The sequence below is a fragment of the Sycon ciliatum genome, chromosome 2 (genome assembly GCF_964019385.1).
Source record: "Sycon ciliatum chromosome 2, ocSycCili1.1, whole genome shotgun sequence".
NCBI classification, from domain to species: domain Eukaryota; kingdom Metazoa; phylum Porifera; class Calcarea; order Leucosolenida; family Sycettidae; genus Sycon; species Sycon ciliatum.
In genome coordinates, this window is record NC_088644.1 from 39,652,793 (window position 1) to 39,674,292 (window position 21,500).

Consider the following 21,500-nt stretch of genomic DNA (forward strand, 5'->3'; position numbering starts at 1 on the left):
CATCACCAAAGGAGGTAGTCTCCTTGCTGCAAATTCAATAATGTCCACCAAATTTTCGGCCAGAAGCCATCATCAGGACCTTTCAGTCTGTCGAACAGTGCATGTCTTACCGGAACCAGTATCTTCTCCAGACTTTGGAGCAGGGACGGCAATGGAAGTGCCTGATGTGGACTCAGGAAGCCTGCAACCAAAACCAAAGGCAATCAACAACGAACAACAATGATCTCATGGACCAATGAAGAAACATTTGCAACGGAAAGGTGTGCCACAATTGGGCTGAGAAGAGGCGCCATCCAGATCTCCATTCAGAAATACACTGTGGCAGGTAAATCGCCCAGGTTCCACAGCACCCGCTACCAAAACAACAAACAACCACCTGACCATGATGTCATCATCCCTGACCATGATGTCATCATCCCTGACCATGATGTCATCATCCCTGACCATGATGTCATCATCCCTGACCATGATGTCATCATCCCTGACCATGATGTCATCATCCCTGACCATGATGTCATCATCCCTGATCATGATGTCATCATCTACTGTAAGTCTACAAATTTTCGGCACCTTCAAATTTCGGCCTCCCAGGGCTAAAACACATTTCGGCTTCCCAGGGCCAAAACACATTTCGGCTTCCCAGGGCTAAAACACATTTCGGCTTCCCAGGGCTAAAACACATTTCGGCCTCCCAGGGCTAAAACACATTTCGGCTTCCCAGGGCTAAAACACATTTCGGCTTCCCAGGGCTAAAACACATTTTGGTCTGTACTACTGCTACCTGTCTACACTGTCACACTGAACCTTGCAAAACAAAAATTCAGCTGCAACACATTTCCGGCCGAAAAATGCCCCGGCCGAAAATAGGCGAAAATATATATGCGCCGAATATTTGCTGACTTACAGTACGTAAAGACGCTCTGCTCTGTCCTTGGGTTATGTTTTTCCTAACGGCTTTCTTTCCAATTATCTTGTTACAGCAAGGCTTGTCACCAACCATGGTGTACTTAGAGTGGAGTTTAATATTCCCATTGCAAAATCCTAACATGATCTGCAGTCTTCACATGCAGCACCCAACAGATCATCACGTGCATTAGCGACATACTCATCAGGGTCAACACACACAGACACATGCATGCACACACGCACGCACGCATACACACACACGCACACACACACACACACACACACACACACACACACACACACACACACACACACACACACATACACGCACCCGCACACCAGTTCAAATCTGCAAGCTTACGTTTCCGGCAGCAGTGACATGACAAACTGCTGCACGCCCAGCAGCGTCTGCAAGTGTGCGTTGGCACGCAGAGAGCACACGACAATGTCCAGCTTTGTCTTGGTGCTGGAGAACTTGGACGCGAACTCTGGACCTTCAGGCTGAGCCTGTCAGAGAAGCATTACATATGGTAGGAAGGAGGAGCAAACATATTGCCAATGATAAATGATCTGCAAATCCTCATACAAAATACAGCAGTGGACCAAAGCTGTGCTGTTGTTTGGTACTCAGACTACCATAACACACAGTGCTAGCATTACATAACTTGGTACATTGTTTTGTTGTGTACTCAACTCTCTCTCCCCCCTCCCCTGGCACTTGAGCACTTTCGCTATTGAGTTGGGAGACCTCATTCAGAAATTTCTGTACGGTTAAGTGTTTGCCACGACAATTAAGCTGCAAACACCCTTTCGAATACAGGCTAATTGAGACCCAGTGGAAAAAGTTCACCTGTGTTAAACATTTCTATAATTCCATCTACGTTGCCTGATGATCGTAGTAATACGTGAAACTCAGAGTTGTAACAAAGCTTCCAAACTCTCTCTTGTGTACAAGGCTCTGCCCTACATGGGCATTGAGCACTCTTCGGACAGTGAAGCACACCACTTGACTATAATTCCATCTACTCAATCTGCGGACAGCATGCTGTTTCGTACAATTCCATCTACAAATGCATGAACCTCTTACAAATCAGTGGAGTTTCCACGTGTAGATCCAACTTACAACTGTCACATTGATGACCAACAAGTCTTGAAATCGGTCACTGTCCAAAATGTACATCGGTCCGCCATCGATACCTGTTCAGTGCACAAACATACACCCATGCATGCACGCACGCATGAACACACGCACGAACGAACGCACACACGCACACAAGCATCCACACATATACAATGTCTTACACCCACCCAAGTAGTGACATGCATAAGCAGAAACAGACACACACACTTAAGGCACGTGTACGATGACAATGCAAGTCCAATAGTCACGACACATCAAGTTACAAGCAAAATTCAACTGCAGGAGAATGCGTGATACAGATAGCAACAGAGAAAAAATGCCCAACCGAAGCTCGACGTAGTGACGCGATGCTCATTCGCCACACTAACTAAGTCCGGTACTCCATCCGACTTGAGTTTGCAACAGGCAGCACACTTTACCTGTTTGCGTGCACTCCTCCACGGAAATGTAGTTCATGGCCGCATTGGCTTGCAGGTCATACTGCCGCATCGTAACACCGGCAGAGAGACCAGACACTGCCACGCGCAGCCGGGGACGTTCAACATCTCCCAAGGTCTCCAGAACAGTGAGTGAAACCTGGCGAATCAAACCAACGAGAGAAACATCAACTTGAGTTTTTGACATACATTACAACTAATAACAGCTCCTGAAGCATGTCTTAGGCAAAACAGACAAGAATGGAAGCGTGTCAATCACAGATGCATAGGCAGTACTGTAAGAAATGTTATTATAACGAGTCACAAATTTAACGATTGTCCAAAGTCCATAGGTCAACGAGAACATACGATAACGATCTTGCAGTCTTCAGGCTTATCCGCACATACCACATATGTGGCCTTGCCGCCTCAACAGAACTTATTATGACGAAGAAATGTCACCGGTTAAAACGTTAGATTAGCTTCCTCATTAAATTTACATGTCTTTCAGTAATGTGTACGCTGTTCTTACTATCATGATAACTACAGGATACACTAGACTTCAGTGTGATCACTCTAGCCAGTCACTCTGAGCTCAGCTGATCAGACCTAACAAAGTGGAAGCAGTTAGGTGACTCAAGATTGAGTTGCAACCACAAGATGAAGTGTACACAAAGAAAGCAAGGCACTCCCCTGGACTCAAGCTTTCACATTTCATAATGATCACACAGACAAACACAAAGCACGACATTCATCCCAGCAAATAGCCTGTGGATGCTACTGCAGTGCGTATGATGTTGTATGAATGAATGGCGTTGCACGACTGCATAATGTTGCATGACTGCATGGTGCTGCATGAATGCGCACCTCCTCCAGCTTGAACGAAAGCTCCAACTTCACTTTACTGGGTGGTACATTCGTCTGCGGTCTATCAAGAGCAACAAGAAAGAGAAAACACAAAAACACAGACAAGAGACCTCATCACTTCAACAGGAGCAAAGGGTAGCTTGGGTCAGACTCAAAATAACTGAATGTTGCAAATACTCATCCACACTTTGGCGATATAAGGTACAAAGTACATGTACACTGGAATTTTGGCATACACATGCATGCCCACACACACGCATGAACGCAGGAATGCACACACGAATGCATGCACGAATACACACACACACACACACACACATGTGCACACACACGCACACACACACACGACACACACACACACGACACACACACACAGACACGTGCGACACCCACACACACACACACACACACACACACACACACACACACACACACACACACACACACACACAGCAGTAGCACATCCTGGTACTTGACACTTGACATTTTATGTAAAACAATGACACATGAAAATAAAGTTAATGAACATACGTTTCTGGTATATCAGGACTGCTCGCTCTGGACTTTGAAGGCACAACACTACCACCTAGGGCACATACAAATGGTATGATCAAAGAACACATTTAATTTGGCTGAATAGTAAACATATTGTCGGCAACCACACTGCACGAAGATGAAGAACACCAATGCAACCACCCTACTGTCTTCTATAAACACATGTTTCATTTGTTTGCCTGATGCAAGCCTGATTGTCAAGATAGGCCATGGTGATTGACCAGTGAATGAATCTTGAAGTTACGGCAAACAGCCTCTTGCCTCCTGGATTTGTGTACGCCTGATCTTGCGCAGACATACAGCATAAATCCCTTCCCGCACTGAAGCATATCTCCTAAAAGCGGTGAAATACTACGAAAACGCACACAAGCCGTAGCTTTTCTACCACACATCTTAACAGTAGATCAGCGCAGGCACCACTTACAAGCCAACCTGTACAGTTACGTGTAATCACAATGTTTGTACTGGCACTTATCTCTCCACATGTGTATATGTAGGTGTTTGCAACTCTGTATACATGAGTGTGGACATGCAGGTGTGTACATGCATGTATTGTATTGTATTTTATTATTTTACTTGGGCAATCCCAACAGACCCATGTGTTTGAATGCACACATGCACGTGTGCATGCAGGTGTTTGTAACTTTGTATGCATGAGTGTATACACACAATCACTAGTGGCCTGTCACTGACCGGCTGGTGCTGCTGGCTGTGTACTACCAGACTCCGGCATGCCTTCCTTCAGATTGCCATCCAGCAAACCAAACACAAAGTCAACATCGCCTTTGCAGACTTGCGCCTGGGCACATAGAGAACAGAGGAGAACTAACAACATCAGCCCAGAAATGGAAAAACGCAAGGGCAAACGATCAGCCATGCCCACAGCAGAGAACTACACAAACACGCTACAGACACAAGACTATGTTTTAACGAAATACATGGTGAGACCAAGGCTATACAAGCATACCAGGTAGTCCAGCCCAGCTACACATGCATTGTGAATTACAACAGGCTAATACTAGTACTTGTGGAATGCTATATACTGACCTGTATAGGCTTGCATTCTCCGGCCACGGCCACGTCAGCTATGTCATGACACCACGGCGACAAACTACGGCGAACATTCACCGACATCGTCACCTCCTGGAGAATCGTGTGCAGGTTGCCGTCGGTGGATTCCACGACACCGTTCTTCACCACACGTCTGCACAAACACATGTACAGAGCAGACACACGCTGGCCTCAAGCGAAGGTCCCTGGTTCGAGTCCTGGTGGTGACAGTCAATTTTTTTTCATACTTTCCTTTTCCATGCCCTCAACTAGTGAATAAGATAAGACAATGTAGCACCAGCAGCAGTTACACAACCTGAACACTCTGAGAAGACACAAATTGAAGACCATACACACACTTTGAAAAGCACAAGATAACAGAAAAGCAAATGATGGTTCACAAGAGATACTCATTGTCCAGTGTTCCCACTGTGCTTTGAGATATATGTGGGGCAATAAATAAATCAACAAACACAGCCAACTCTATTGTGTACACAAGCCCTTCCAGCATGCTATTCTACAGTTTAGTACGTGTACGTATTGTACCTTGCAACTTTGACATCGGTTAATGCGATGGCCATGTCATCAATGACAACGGGTGATGTGCCATCAGAGTTCGTTATATCGCCGTGTCTCACAAACGTGTTGAGAACGGTGAGTCGACCCAGCCACAGCACCAGCGAATGGTCCGATTCGGAGGACAACGGCACCACCACCACGGGAGCCGCCACGTCAATGTCGAGACGGATGCGACTGCCACTCTGCTCGCGTACGGCTTCGAACTATAGTCAGAAACACACGGAGAACGAACAAAAGTTATCGTGGAGTTCCCGTGGCAGGTTTCATTTATAGGAAGGTGATTCTCTGGAGGCAATCAGCAAGCTCTTTCCTAGCTGGGGGGTTGTCACGAGGGAAGGGAAGAGACTAACTAGAGCTATACTAACATCAGCAGCAGCAACAGCAGCAACAGCAGCAGCAGCAGCAGCAGCAGCAACAGCAGCAGCAGCAGCAGCAGCAGCAGCAGCAGCAACAACAGCAGCAACAGCAGCAACAGCAGCAGCAGCAGCAGCAGCAGCAGCAGCAGCAGCAGCAGCAGCAACAACAGCAGCAACATCAGCAGCAACAGCAGCAGCAGCAGCAGCAGCAGCAGCAGCAGCAACAGCAACAGCAACAGCAGCACTTACAACAAACTTACCCCAGCAGCTGCAGCTTCACTGGCTCTGGCTTTGGAAGCATTGATGGTCTCCTGAGATGTCTGGAACTCTTTCACAAATACCTGAGCAATGACATCAATAGTTCGATGCAATCATACAAACGCCTGAGTAATGACGTGAATACGTACAAAGAGCACGCAGCAGATGAAACACGCTGTACAATCACTGCGTTTCAGCAGGTGCTGTCAAAAACCCAATTGATTAGCATTCGCTTGCCGGTGGAGGATCTTTTTCAACATACACATTCCAACCCACTACTATCACCGTTTCAATAACTGCATGAAAGAAAGAGGGACAAGAGAAAGCTATTGTGGAGGCCCTATACATGACGGTAGGACGATGAAAACCATTTTTTTAAAACATTTAGTACAACAGCGCTCACCAGCATTCCCTGCACAAAGCGGTTCAAGAAGACCACCTCCACTTGTCCCATGCGCGCAAACAGCTCCATGTCGAGCTTCTCCGGGTCGAGAGAGTAGTCTGCCATCTCCAGGTACTTGTACTGGATAAACTGAAAAATGAGCATGAGCCAAACGCAAACCAAAGCACGGCCATGTGGCCACTGTGTATCAGACATACATTGCCACAAGCCGGCAGGTACATCTACACAGCTACAGCACTGGCCAGAGAACTCCAACTTCATGAATAGAAAAGCACCCCGGGTACGATGCAGGCCTAGCACTACACACACTGTTCTGTGCACTCGAACGCGACGCTACTATATTCACGATGTTGGATATCCCTGGCTAGAACTGTACATCACATGCAGCCACGAATGGCACAACAACCCCCCTGCTTCATGCATGTCAACTTCACCTTCTCCGGAGACATGTAACATATTTCCTCAAAAGCAATCCACTAGTTAGCTTTGGAAGATCTACTACTAAACGAAAATGAATGTATGGGTCTGTGAAATCAACACTGTAAACAAAATACTGCAGTCAGCGTAATTGCGTGATGTTTGGTGACGTGGACAAGGTGGCACCAGCACTAAAGACAGACTCTGCACACGGTAGTACACACAGCGCACCTTGACGTGAAGCAAGTCTTCGTTCTCCGGAGCTGACACAATCTACAATCAACAGCACATGCACACACGCACACGAACACACGAACACATGTGCGCACACACACAAACACACAGATGATGAACGGTGTACACTTGGGGCATTCTGGTAGGAGAAATGGAGTGGCTAGGGTCATCCCAGACCAGCCACCATAGCACTCTACACATCGCATAGCAAACACCTCCATACGCATATCCAGTCGAGAGGCAAACAAGCTCAATACTGTAGAGACCAAGTCGTGCCACACCAATCACACCAAATCAAGGAAACACCAGGCACACAGACTTCAAGTTTCATGCTAACGCAGCTATTCATAACATGGTATTACTTTTACTTTTTATTTTATTTTATAATATTTTACTATTTTAAAAGTCCACTATGCTCCCGGAATACATTATATGCGTCGGAAAATGGGGTGTGAGATATTCAGCTGAAGTTTCACAAGAAAGGTCAACGAACATTATGCCTTTGATCATCAGGCAACATGTTGTCAGGCAGTGGTGTGTCAGTGATAGCTCTGCCACTGCAACTAGTTAGAACGCAGCACACACACACACACACACACACACACACACACACACACACGCGCGCGCGCGCGCACACGTGCACACACATACACGACAGCACGCACGCACACAACTTACCTTTCGATAGGACGTCTTCTCAAACAGGTCGACAACTTCCAGCGACTTCAGCCTGCACACAGGCACAACCATACATGTGCACAAAACAAGCAAGCAAACATGATGACTATAGCCAACATACTTACACCCAATGTGTGTACGTGTGTGTGTGTGTGTGTATGTGTGTGTGTGTGTGTGTGTGTGTGTGTGTGTGTGTGTGTGTGTGTGTGTGTGTGTGTGTGTGTGTGTGTGTGTGTGTGTGTGTGTGTGTGTGTGTGTGTGTGTGTGTGTGTGTGTGTGTGTGTGTGTGTGTGTGTGTGTGTGTGTGTGTGTGTGTGTGTGTGTGTGTGTGTGTGTGTGTGTGTGTGTGTGTGTGTGTGTGTGTGTGTGTGTGTGTGTGTGTGTGTGTGTGTGTGTGTGTGTGTGTGTGTGTGTGTGTGTGTGTGTGTGTGTGTGTGTGTGTGTGTGTGTGTGTGTGTGTGTGTGTGTGTGTGTGTGTGTGTGTGTGTGTGTGTGTGTGTGTGTGTGTGTGTGTGTGTGTGTGTCATTATAAGAGGAGGAGAGGACGCTGCAGTAACAATGTACAATCACTGCAACAAATGAATAAGAAACATCAACTCTCAGAATGTGCTCCATCGGATTAAAAGCCAAAGCTATCAAGACAAGAAATATCTGGGAACAGCACCAGAGCTAGGGATTACCTGGCTTCAGCCATTAGCTGGGCTGGGGACATTTCCACTTGTGCAGACACACCTGAGGTAGGAACACACCAGACACCACACACCTAGTTGCACAACTGAGAAGTATTTCATCTCTCACCAAGCACAGCACGGCTGATAACCAAAGCAAACACCGGAAAAAATCCACAAGCCACCACCTGCTCAGAAACCCCACACAACCCAAGTCACAACAAGAAATGACCTTGATTTGCACCATAATATATCGTGAATCTGTAATGTATTAATGCGTAGCAAACATTACTCATTTTACAGCACATGAAGAGAAAATGCAGTGGTACACTAAATCCAACTTCAAGATTACCCACAACCTACCTCCCACAGAAAGCTGGGCAAGTTGGGAAGAGCCGCTGGATACCATCACGGAGAATGCGACGAGGTGAGCAGTGAGTGAGAGGTCGGTAACATCAGCCTGGGCTGGAGCTTCAACTGCTGGCTTCTCTGTAGATAGAACAAGAGAATCTTCAACTTAAATTTACAAATTCAATGAAGGGAATATCCAATTGCGTACACAAATAACACAAAAGCGTTTCTCACACCTGGCTTATACTCGGACAACTCACCCAAAGAATTACGAAAGTTAACGATTCTCAATGACTGGGCAAGTATCTGTGGTATCTGTTGCTAATCTCCAGAGAATTCGAGAGGAAAGTGGTTCTCCTCTTTTGGCACAGCTGAGCTACATGAGGCATGTGATTTCTACATCTCTAACCATAACCAATATACGCTATAGAGACAGCATCTGCAACTGCCTTTGTGATGGGTCCCCAGCCAGTGCATGGATGCCCCCCCCCCCCCCCCACACACACACATACACATACACCCATACATACACATGCACATAAACACACATAAACTCCATCAAAGGATTTCTAACTCATCACACACATGTAGCTATCTCCACACTCAATGCAGTTCTAGCAAATACTTTTTAGTCCGGAAAGCCATATATCATCACCAAAGGAAGTAGTCTCCTTGCTGAAAATTCAATCATCTCAAGTTCTCAACCAAATTTTCGGCCAGGAGCCATCATCAGGACCTTTCAGTCTGCCGAACAATGCATGTCTTACCAGAACTCGTATCTTCTCCAGACTTCGGAGCAGGGACGGCAATGGAAGTGCCTGACGTGAACTCAGGAAGCCTGCAACCAAACCAAAGAACCAGTAAAGAAACGGTTGCTACGGAGATGTGTGTGCAACTGTGCTGAGAAGACGTACCATCCAGATCTCCATTTAGAGATGCATTGTGGCAGGTAAATCGCCCAGGTTCCACAGCACCCGGTACCAAAACAACAAACAACCATCAGGGATGAATTTACTGCTATTTTTTTGCATAGCAAGTTTTGTTACTCGACGGCGAAAGCTAGGCATGGATAGCCTGTATGTATCGCAGTGTTCTGCTAGTCGCGGTGATTTTCGAGTAGCAGTAGATCGATTTTGCATAGCAAACTGCGATGCGAATCATGCGATACCGGATAAATTCATCCCTGACCATGATGTCATCATCCCTGACCATGATGTCATCATCCCTGACCATGATGTCATCATCCCTGACCATGATGTCATCATCCCTGACCATGATGTCTTTATCTACTGTAAGGCTGCAACCACACTAGGTACAAAATCACGTACAAACGGCATTACAGTAGAAATCGTCATGCCGACGGGCGCGAAATGTAAAATGCGCTTTGTAGGTTTTCAGCAACCGGCGGACCCCTGTAGAAAGCCACGTTTGTCGTTTTGGCGCTCCATTTCCTGTTCGCAGCTACAACTTATTTTGTACTGGTACATGGTCGTCGTGCAGAGCATCAGTCTCCTGTTTGTGATTGAAGTCGGCCTCTTCCTTTGCTCCTCAGTGATCAGATGCAGGGTTGAGCGTTATCTCTTCTGAAACTCCTCCGAGTCGTAGTGTTTTCTTGTTCCTGTTGTGTAGCTGTTGTGTGGCTGTTCGGTAGCTGTGCTGTTTGCAAATTTCTCTGTCGATCATCATGCCTCGAGTAGTATTCAGTGATGATTTGGAGAAAAAGTTGATTGAGCTATGGGCAGAATATCAGAGAGACAAGAGCGGAAAGATGAAGAAGAGAACGGTCAAGGAGAGGGAGATCACCGCTACCATTAACGAGTACGCTCGAGAATTGTACGGACCAGATGTGGAGGAGTTTCCACAATCTGTTATTCACAACAAAATTGACAATTTGAAAGCCAAGGCCAGAGAGCACTACAGGAAGTTCAAGGTGGAAACTGGAACGGGTGCAGCAGTGATAGATCCTGGCTGCGATTCTGCCTATGACTTGGAAGGTGCTTTTTCGAACTGGGCAAACTTCCGAGTGTGGCACAGGTGTTTCAGTGACGTTCCTGGATACGGTCCCTTGATGTCTTTGAACACCGCTACCATAGCATCACATACCCCTGTGCCTGTCTCTTCTTCACGATCTGCATCTTCACCTCCTACTCCATCTGCAACGTCTTCCTCTGGCCATTCATCTTCCTCTCCGCCTGCCCTTTCTGCACCGAGCACCCCAGTGTCTCACCAAACCTCTAGAGTCAGGGCTATCTCACCTGCATCTTCTACTGCATCCTCTACTGGCTCATCCTCTACACCCATAGCACACGCTCGCCACGGTGCTCGGGCAGTTGTCCGTCCGCCACTGCGCAATGATTTGACCGAGGAGGAAGACCTGGATTTGCTGTTGGCTGGTGGTCAGCCTGCCGAAGCTGCAGCTGATGAGACGTACACACCTGGCAGGCACGGCAAGCGCAAGGCAAGTGGCCCTATCTGCCTTGACGACGTGGACAATAACGTGGAGGCCGACAATGGTGATGAGAGTGAAAGTGACGGAGGTACGGGAAAGGGAAAGAAAGCCAAGAAGACGAAGAAAGCAAGAAAACCTGCAGAAGACGATGGGCAAATGCGTGTTGCGGACCGGCTGATTGACGGCATTAGCTCCATCCAGCGAGAACAAATGCAGGGTATGCAAACGTTCATGGCCAACACGTTGTCTCAGCAGCAGACACACACGCAAGCGCTGATCCAGAGCCAGATGTCTTTTCTGAAGACTCTGTTTGATGGAAATGCCGGACCGAATTAAAAGCACATGCATATCAGTTTTCCCCTCAGTCTTCTCTTTTTCGTGAAGTGTGTTGTGCTAGGGATGTCCATTTTGTACATGCAGTGCATGCCGTATTGTGAAATTGTTTTCCTCTCTTCTTTTGTATTCGGCGGTCTGCATTTCCCTGATAAGAGCAATGGTAGTCATTAATCAACTCTATGTTTTCGCTGCTTGCTAGATATTTCTGCTGGTGTTGCGTGTAGTCCCAGGTACATGTGTTCGGTTTGATTTCCAAAGACTGTGAAGTTCTCACTTGTGGATAACACACATATCTCCGTCCTTGTGTTTGCAGTACTTATTACAAAAATTAAAATACATGTACAAGTACACTAAATCGTGTCTTTTTCCCAAGTCTCTCTTTGCCCTGGCAAAATAATTTTGTTTTCGGTGTTTGCCTTTCCAATCGCATGAGCACACATGTTCACCTTGGAACTCTTGTCACTGCCAACCTGTGTAATCAATACATTTTCAGCAATGGATTATCTTTTTATCCTGTGCATGTACAAAACGTGCCGAATAAACTCCAGCAAAACTGATATGCTACATGCTAGATGAGTTATCCTGAGCTACGGGAAAATCTGACATAGGGGCAGTGTCCGGTCCCAACGCGCCGGATAAGAAACGTTTGAGTGGAGTGCTCTAGTACTCAAAACCGGACACATGTGTACAGTGATCAAGACCTAGTAGAGTATTAACATCAGAACAGATCAGAAACGATGGATGACACCACACCAGTCGAGCTTAAAAACAAGTTACAACAACGCGGAACTGCAAAAATTAATATGAATGTCCATCCTGAGAGCGTCACAAGCTCCAGAAAAGCAGCTGACTTTGGAAACAGCAGAATGAAGTCACAAATTATGCATGTACATTGCAAGGGTGTCACGGACAACAGCAGCTGGTGACGACGGAGTGGCCACTTCCTCGGTCGGTGCGTAGTTAGCCAGATTGGGAACGTGACCCCCTTGCCTCCTCTCAATGACGTTATTCAGTGCACAGCAAAGAAGGCCAATCTTGCTGGCGAAAATTGGATCCGTGCTTTGGCAGTTGTTGATGACTTGGAAGCGCTTCTTGAGGCGACCAAACGCACACTCCACAACACGTCTCGTACGGATTTGGGCAGCGTTGAAACTGCACTGTGTGCCTGGTAGAGCACCGTTGTCTGGGAATATTTTCATCAGAGTAGTGGATAGCGTGAATGCACTGTCTCCCACAAGGTATGGGCGGACAGTTGCATTTTGGCACTGCCAGGAGGGTGCATTCAGCCAAACTCCATTGCTGATGTTTCGCTTCAGCTGGCTGTTGTTGTAGGCAGCGGCATCACCAACACTCCCAGGTAGGCCTATGTCCACAAACGTGAACAAACCTTTGCTGTCCACACAGGCGAAGAGTACCAGCGCAGGATATCCCTTGTAGCACCAGTATAGATCACCATACTCCTCGGGCTTCACAAGACGCATGAAGGTGCCATCCACAGCTCCAGCACATTGCGGCAACCCACTCAGTTCTTCAAATTGGCGCATCGTCTTCAGCAACTCTCTGCCGACAGGAAACACAATGCAATCTGCAGCCAGTGGCTTGTGCAAAGCATCCACAACTTCATGCACAATTTTCCCCACTGTGCTGGGACCTATATGGAACAGAGCCGCCACTTCCTGGAACGATTCACCCTGGCATAAATAATAAAGCCCTACAGCAAGCCTCTTGGCCACGGGTATCGTTCGTCTCAGATGCGTGGAGTCGCGCTGCAGAAGATGACCATAGCGACGAACCAAGAAACAGAATGTACGCTGTTCCATTCGGAAATTGGCTTTCCAGCTTGCTTTCCACCATCTGCGCGAAGTACCCTTTGTTGCCTCCCAGGTTCCTAAAACTTCTTTCTCCCAAAATCCATCACACAATCCAATCTCGTTCTCAGGATGAGCAGTCCACAATGAACGCCTACACTGAACAGGACGCTCTCTGGTACGATTCAGCACAAGGTAGGCGACGACGAGAATTTGTGCAGTTGTAAACAATTGCTCGAATTGCTGCATCTGCTGCATCAGCATTTCCCGAGCATCGTTCTGACTTGCTAGGATAACTGAAATCCCTTGCAGTGCCCATAGAGCAGCAATCCGTTGTCTACGCGAGAAGGGAGGCATAGCCACAACAAATCTCTACTGCAGTAGTGCAAGTTCACGACACAAAAAGAGAGCAAACTACTCCAGACACAATTGTTTGCAACGACAACAACGTGAAATCTTCTTCATGTCAATACAATTTGTTTTTGAATTTCCCGGTCTTTTCCAGCGCTTGGCACACGCTTTGGTACGACAAGATCACATGCTGGTCGCGTGAAAACGTCATCTATGCAGACCGAAAAGTGTAGTGTGGTTGCGCGCTGACTTGTATTGAGATATGCACGATAATTTGTACTGTGATTTTTACGTAGTGTGGTTGCGGCCTAAGTCTACAAATGTTCGGCACACTCAAATTTCGGCTTCCCAGGGCTAAAACACATTTCGGCCTATACTACTGCTGCCTGTCTACACTGTCACACTGAACCTTGCAAAACAAAAATTCAGCTGCAACACATTTCCGGCCGAAAAATGCCCCGGCCGAAAATAGGCGAAAATAAATATGCGCCGAATATTTGCTGACTTACAGTACGTAAAGACGCTCTGCTCTGTCCTTGGGTTATGTTTTTCCTAATGGCTTTCTTTCCAATTATCTTGTTACAGCAAGGCTTGTCACCAACCATGGTGTACTTAGAGTGGAGTTTAACCCTTTACTGTCCGATTAAAATGTATACAAGCCCACGCAACCACAAAATCTGAAACTAAAATGAGACGTAACTTTGGTTTGAATTTGACGATTTCCACGATCTTGGGCATCCTGGAAAGGTCTTGACGAGACGAACGCAATGAGCCCACACTCGGCGCCACAGGAGGCACTGGTCCAGCGCTGCAAGCCAGGGAACGCGCAAAAGCGCTGAGCTCACGCTCGAGATCGATCTCAATCCACCATGTCACCCCTGTTGCTCGTATCGAGCTCAAATATTTTCGTAGAGACTCCCGGGAACCTACTTTTGAATTTGAATCGGTGTAGCCTTGCCAACAGGTGACGTAAACAGGGAAAATCCCAGCCGTCGACATGCGCGTCGCGCTCTGAACGCACTTTTCCCGGGACCAGAATTACGAGTGCGATAACTCAGCAACCGCTGTTCGTATCGCTTCGGGAATTGTTCGAGGCGACAGTTGAGACTTTTCTCTTCGACCTACATATTTCGATCTCTCCAAAAGACCTAGATTTGAGCAAGTTACGATAATTTCAAATGCCTACCCCATCGATCCCATTGGATCGATGCTTGTATGTACGGACAGTAAAGGGTTAATATTCCCATTGCAAAATCCTAACATGATCTGCAGTCTTCACATGCAGCACCCAACAGATCATCACGTGCATTGGCGACATACTCATCAGGGTCAACACACACAGACACATGGATGCACACACGCACGCATGCATACACACACACACACACACACACACACACACACACACACACACACACACACGCACATACACACACACCAGTTCAAATCTGCAAGCTTACGTCTCCGGCAGCAGTGACATGACAAACTGCTGCACGCCCAGCAGCGTCTGCAAGTGTGCATTGGCACGCAAAGAGCACACGGCAATGTCCAGCTTTGTCTTGGTGCTGGAAAACTTGGACGCGAACTCTGGACCTTCGGGCTGAGCCTGTCAGAGAAGTATGCCATAAGGTAGGAAAGAGGAGCAAACATATTGTCAATGATAAATGATCCACAAATTCTCATACAAAAATAAAGCAGTTGACCAAAGCAGTGCTGGTATTTGTTGCTTAGAGTACCATTACACATAGTATTACATAGCATCTAGCACCTAGGCACTCTGTACATAGCATCATGAAAAATGGACATGTCACATCCGGGACCCGACATAATGATAATTTTCACACTCCATAGTGACGGAGTTCACACCTTCTGAGTATATAACCAGTGTATCATACTTTGTTTGATCATCCATCTGATGATCCGTTGCTTGAACGGTGAAACACTGTGTAATGGAATTTGATCTCTGACGGTTTTCCGCTTGTGTCTAGTGCTAGCATTACATAACTTGGTACATTGTTTTGATGTGTACTCAACTCTCTCTGTCTCCCCCCCCCCCCCCCCTGGCACTTGAGCACTTTCGCTATTGAGTTGGGAGTCCTCATTCAGAAATTTCTGTACGGTTAAGTGTTTGCCACGATAATTAAGCTACAAACACCCTTTCGAATACAGGCTAATTGAGACCCAGTGGAAAAAGTTCACCTGTGTTAAACATTTCTATAATTCCATCTACGTTGCCTGATGATCGTAGTAATACTTCCTCCGTTAACAAAAACTTCGTGATGGATTTTGATGGATATGAAAACGCTTAGAACAGGTCAAGAACAGTTTGTATCGACTGCAAATCACTGGACGAAGGTGATTCAGGCTATGACTATGTACAGCGTCTTTACAAGAGACATTGTTGGCGGAATGAGCAGAGAGTTCAGTTGGCGTCGCTCTCGCTCCACTCATTTTTGACCTGCGTCGCTGTCGTCATCTGCTGCACGCGAGTCGTCATCTCTCTCGAGTCCTTGTTCCGCTCGTTTCAGCCTTGCCTCGGCTTCTTTGATCACACTCCGCTGACCTTGATGTCGCCGTCGTTCAAGTAAGTTGGCTTTCAAGCTGCGTGATCCGTCGCGATGGCGATTACTCGTTTCCACCAGGGAGTTGTGAAACATATTTTTACTACTCCCTGGTTTCATCGTCGCTATCCAGAACTCTGCGAAACGAGGAGTAAAGGCACAGCCAAACTGATTCCATTTTCTCTAATGGATTCCCCTGTCAGCACTGAACGGCAGCGGCTAGCAAGTTCAATCGACTTTCTTTAGCCATGAGACTCGCATCGGACTGCAGACTTCCTGAAAGAATGCATGGTGATCATCATTCGAATCTGGGCTTTGCGCAGGTTGAGCGAGAACTTGAGAAGTTGAGTTCAGAATTATTTTCATTGAGCCGTGCGATTGGAGCAGCTCCTTGTTCACTCGCTCATTGTGTGGGCTCGCTGCTCCATATTATCACTCTCTATCGCTCTCCAACTTACTTAGTGCTAAAGTGGTAGAGAGGCCAAGCAGCGCAATATATCCCTCGGAGAAGTGGTATTTCAGTTTCGCTCGCCATGACCAATGATGACTGTCATCACCTATGTTTCCACAGCGCAACCATCGATTCCGCTCGGCTTATTGTGAAAGGTCGCTTGCCTTGCATCGTACCTCTTTCATGGCATGCCAGGGAAGGCCAAGAAAGTCATTGCGACTCATTTCACGGGAGTTTGTGCCCAAATAAGCCCCTCAAAAATCCATCACGAAGTTTTTGTTAACGGAGGAAGTATGTGAAACTCAGAGTTGTAACAAAGCTTCCAAACTCTCTCTTGTGTACAAGGCTCTGCCCTACATGGGCATTGAGCACTCTTCGGACAGTGAAGCACACCACTTGACTATAATTCCATCTACTCAATCTGCGGACAGCGTGCTGTTTCGTACAATTCCATCTACAAATGCTTGAACCTCTTACAAATCAGTGGAGTTTCCACGTGTAGATCCAACTTACAACTGTCACATTGATGACCAACAAGTCTTGAAATCGGTCACTGTCCAAAATGTACATCGGTCCGCCATCGATACCTGTTCAGTGCACAAACATACACCCATGCATGCACGCACGCATGAACACACGCACGAACGAACGCACACACGCACACTAGCATCCACACATATACAATGTCTTACACCTACCCAAGTAGTGACATGCATAAGCAGAAACAGACACACACACTTAAGGCACGTGTACGATGACAATGCAAGTCCAATAGTCACGACACATCAAGTTGCAAGCAAAATTCAACTGCAGGAGAATGCGTGATACAGATAGCAACAGAGAGAAAAATGCCCAACCGAAGCTCGAGGTAGTGACGCGATACTCATTCGCCACACTAACTAAGTCCCGTACTCCATCCGACTTGAGAGTTTGCGACATGCAGCACACTTTACCTGTTTGTGTACACTCCTCCACGGAAATGTAGTTCATGGCCGCATTGGCTTGCAGGTCATACTGCCGCATCATGACACCGGCGGAGAGACCAGACACTGCCACGCGCAGCCGGGGACGTTCAACATCTCCCAAGGTCTCCAGAACAGTGAGTGAAACCTGGCGAATCAAACCAACGAGAGAAACATCAACTTAAGTTTTTGACATACCTTACAACTAATAACAGCTCCTGAAGCATGTCTTAGCCAAAACAGACAAGAATGGAAGCGTGTCAATCACAGATGCATAAGCAGTACTGTAAGAAATGTTATTATAACGAGTCACAAATTTAACGATTGTCCAAAGTCCATAGGTCAACGAGAACATACGATAACGATCTTGCAGTCTTCAGGCTTATCCGCACATACCACATATGTGGCCTTGCCGCCTCAACAGAACTTATTATAACGAAGAAATGTCACCGGTTAAAACGTTAGATTTGCTTCCTCGTTACATTAACATGTCTTACAGTAATGTGTACGCTGTTCTTACTATCATGATAACTACAGGATACACTAGATTTCAGTGTGATCACTCTAGCCAATGACTCTGAGCTCAGCTGATCAGACCTAACAAAGTGGAAGCAGTTACGTGACTCAAGATTGAGTTGCAACCCTGCACCACCAGATGAAATGTACACAAAGAAAGCAAGGCATTCACCAGGACTCAAGCTTTCACATTTCATAATGATCACACAGACAAACACAAAGCACGACATTCATCCCAGCAAATAGCCTGTGGATGCTACTGCAGTGAGTATGATGTATGAATGAATGGCGTTGCACGACTGCATAATGTTGCATGACTGTATGGTGTTGCATGACTGCGCACCTCCTCCAGCTTGAACGAAAGCTCCAACTTCACTTTACTGGGTGGTACATTTGCCGCCGGTCTATCAACAGCAACAAGAGAGAGGAAACACAAACACACAGACAAGAGACCTCGTCACTTCAACAGGAGAAAAGGGTAGCTTGGGTCAGACTCAAAATAACTAAATGTTGCAACTTATCCACACTTTGACGATATAAGGTACAAAAATGCATGTACACTGGAATTTTGGCATACACATGCACACCCACGCATGCACGCACAAATGCACAAATACACACACAAATGCATGCACGATTACACACACACAAATGCATGCACGAATACACACACACACACACACACACACCACACACACACACACACACACACCACACACACACACACACACACACACACACACACACACACACACACATGTGCACACACACACACACACACACACACACACACACACACACAGCAGTGGCACATCCTGGTACTTGACACTTGACATTTTATGTAAAACAATGATGAACAGAAATAGCAGCGGCATATGTCTACAACTTAAGTTACGAGTACATACACTACCGAACATGAAAATAAAGTTAATGAACATACGTTTCTGGTATATCAGGACTGCTCGCTCTGGACTTTGAAGGCACAACACTACCACCTAGGGCACATACAAATGGTATGATCAAAGAACACATTTAATTTGGCTGAATAGTAAACATATTGTCGGCAACCACACTGCACGAAGATGAAGAACACCAAATGAAACCACACTACTGTCTTCCATAAACACCTGTTTCATTTGTTTGCCTGATGCAAGCCTGATTGTCAAGATAGGCCATGGTGATTGACCAGCGAATGAATCTTGAAGTTACGACAAACAGCCTCTTGTCTCCTGAATTTGTGTACGCCTGATTTTGCGCAGACATACCGCATTAACGCCATAAAGCCTTTCCCGCACTGAAGCTTATCTCATATAAGTGGTGAAACGTTACGAAAACGCACACAAGGCGCAGCTTTTCTACAACATATTTTTACACCGTAGACCAGTACAGGCATCACTTACAAGCCAACCTGTACAGTCACATGCAATCATAATCCTTTCACTGGCATGTATCTCTCCATGTGGTGCCTGCATGCCTGCATGCTTGCATGCATGTGTGTACAATCATGCATGTGTTTGCATGTATGTGTGTACATGCATGTGTTTGTATGCATGAGTGTATACACACAATCACTAGTGGCGTGTCACTGACCGGCTGGTGCTGTTGGCTGTGTACTACCAGACTCTGGCATGCCTTCCTTCAGATTGCCATCCAGCAAACCAAACACAAAGTCAACATCGCCTTTGCAGACTTGCGCCTGGAACAGCAGCACAGAGAAAAAAAGAAGAAGAACTAAGAACATCAACCCCGCCAAAAAGGGAGAAAAAACCTGAAGGCTAGTAAAGAGCAGCCATGCCCACTGGCTACACACACACATGTCACAGACACAAGACTACCGTAGTGTCGCGTATAAAAGCATGACCTGTATAGAAGCATGACTCGAATAGAAGCCGATTTTTCGAAGCGCGCCGTGACACAGAAGTACAATTTGAATAGAAGCCGCTCTCTGCAAAGACACGTGCACAGTGTACACTGATGTCTTGACGTAGAAGCATGTTTTGAATAGAAGCATAACTTGAATAGAAGCATGTTTTGAATAGAAGCATAACTTGAATAGAAGCATGGTTTGAACCCCGGCTTATACGGCCGTAAGCACCTCTATTTATATGCGACATTACGGTATTTCAAATAAAATACAATCATGGCGAGACCAAGGCTTATACAAACATACCAGGTCGTCAAGCCCATCTACACATGCATTGTGAATTACAGCAGCCTAGTACTTGTAGAATGCTACACACTGACCTGTATAGGCTTGCATTCTCCGGCCACGGCCACGTCAGCTATGTCATGACACCACGGCGACAAACTACGGCGAACATTCACCGACATCGTCACCTCCTGGAGAATCGTGTGCAGGTTGCCGTCGGTGGATTCCACGACACCGTTCTTCACCACACGTCTGCACAAACACATGTACAGAGAAGACAAACGCTGGCCTCAAGCGAAGGTCCCTGGTTCGAGTCCTGGTGGTGACAGTCAATTTTTCTCTTCAGACTTCCCTTTTCCATGCCCTCAACTAGTGAATGAGATAAGACAATGTAGCAACAGCAGCAGTTACACAAACCTGCAAACACTCTGAGAAGACACAAAGTGAAGACCATACACACACTTTGAAAAGCACAACATAACAGAAAAGCAAATGGTGGTTCACAAGAGATACTCATTGGCCAGTGTCCCCACTGTGCTTTGAGATATATGTGGGGCAATAAATAAATCAACAAACACAGCCAACTCTATTGTGTACACAAGCACTTCCAGCATGCTATTCTATAGTTTAGTACGTGTACGTGTTGTACCTTGCAACTTTGACATCGGTTAATGCGATGGCCATGTCATCAATGACAACGGGTGATGTGCCATCAGAGTTCGTTATATCGCCGTGTCTCACAAACGTGTTGAGAACGGTGAGTCGACCGAGCCACAGCACCAGCGAATGGTCCGATTCGGAGGACAGCGGCACCACCACCACGGGAGCAGCCACGTCAACGTCGAGACGGATGCGACTGCCACTCTGCTCGCGTACGGCTTCGAACTATAGTCAGAAACACACGGAGAACGAACAAAGGAAATCATGGAGTTCCCGTGGCAGGTTTCATTCATAGGAAGGTGATTCTCCGGAGGCAATCAGCAAGCACTTTCCTATCGTTTGGACTCAACAGAATCACGACCTTTCCTCCAAATATCC

The 21,500-nt window shown here is 46.6% G+C and overlaps 1 protein-coding gene across 1 annotated transcript in view; it reads right to left on the minus strand.

Moving 5' to 3' along the window:
- The window catches only part of LOC135810050 (intermembrane lipid transfer protein VPS13C-like), a gene marked incomplete in the record, with an annotated part of 102,930 nt that overhangs the window by 62,093 nt on the left and 19,337 nt on the right, over nucleotides 1-21,500 (minus strand). Inside the window, 9 exon segments of the mRNA XM_065323517.1 lie at nucleotides 111-181; nucleotides 1,268-1,413; nucleotides 2,030-2,103; nucleotides 2,467-2,623; nucleotides 3,331-3,391; nucleotides 3,862-3,916; nucleotides 4,579-4,684; nucleotides 4,933-5,089; nucleotides 5,482-5,717. Coding sequence (XP_065179589.1) covers nucleotides 111-181; nucleotides 1,268-1,413; nucleotides 2,030-2,103; nucleotides 2,467-2,623; nucleotides 3,331-3,391; nucleotides 3,862-3,916; nucleotides 4,579-4,684; nucleotides 4,933-5,089; nucleotides 5,482-5,717 — 1,063 coding nt within the window.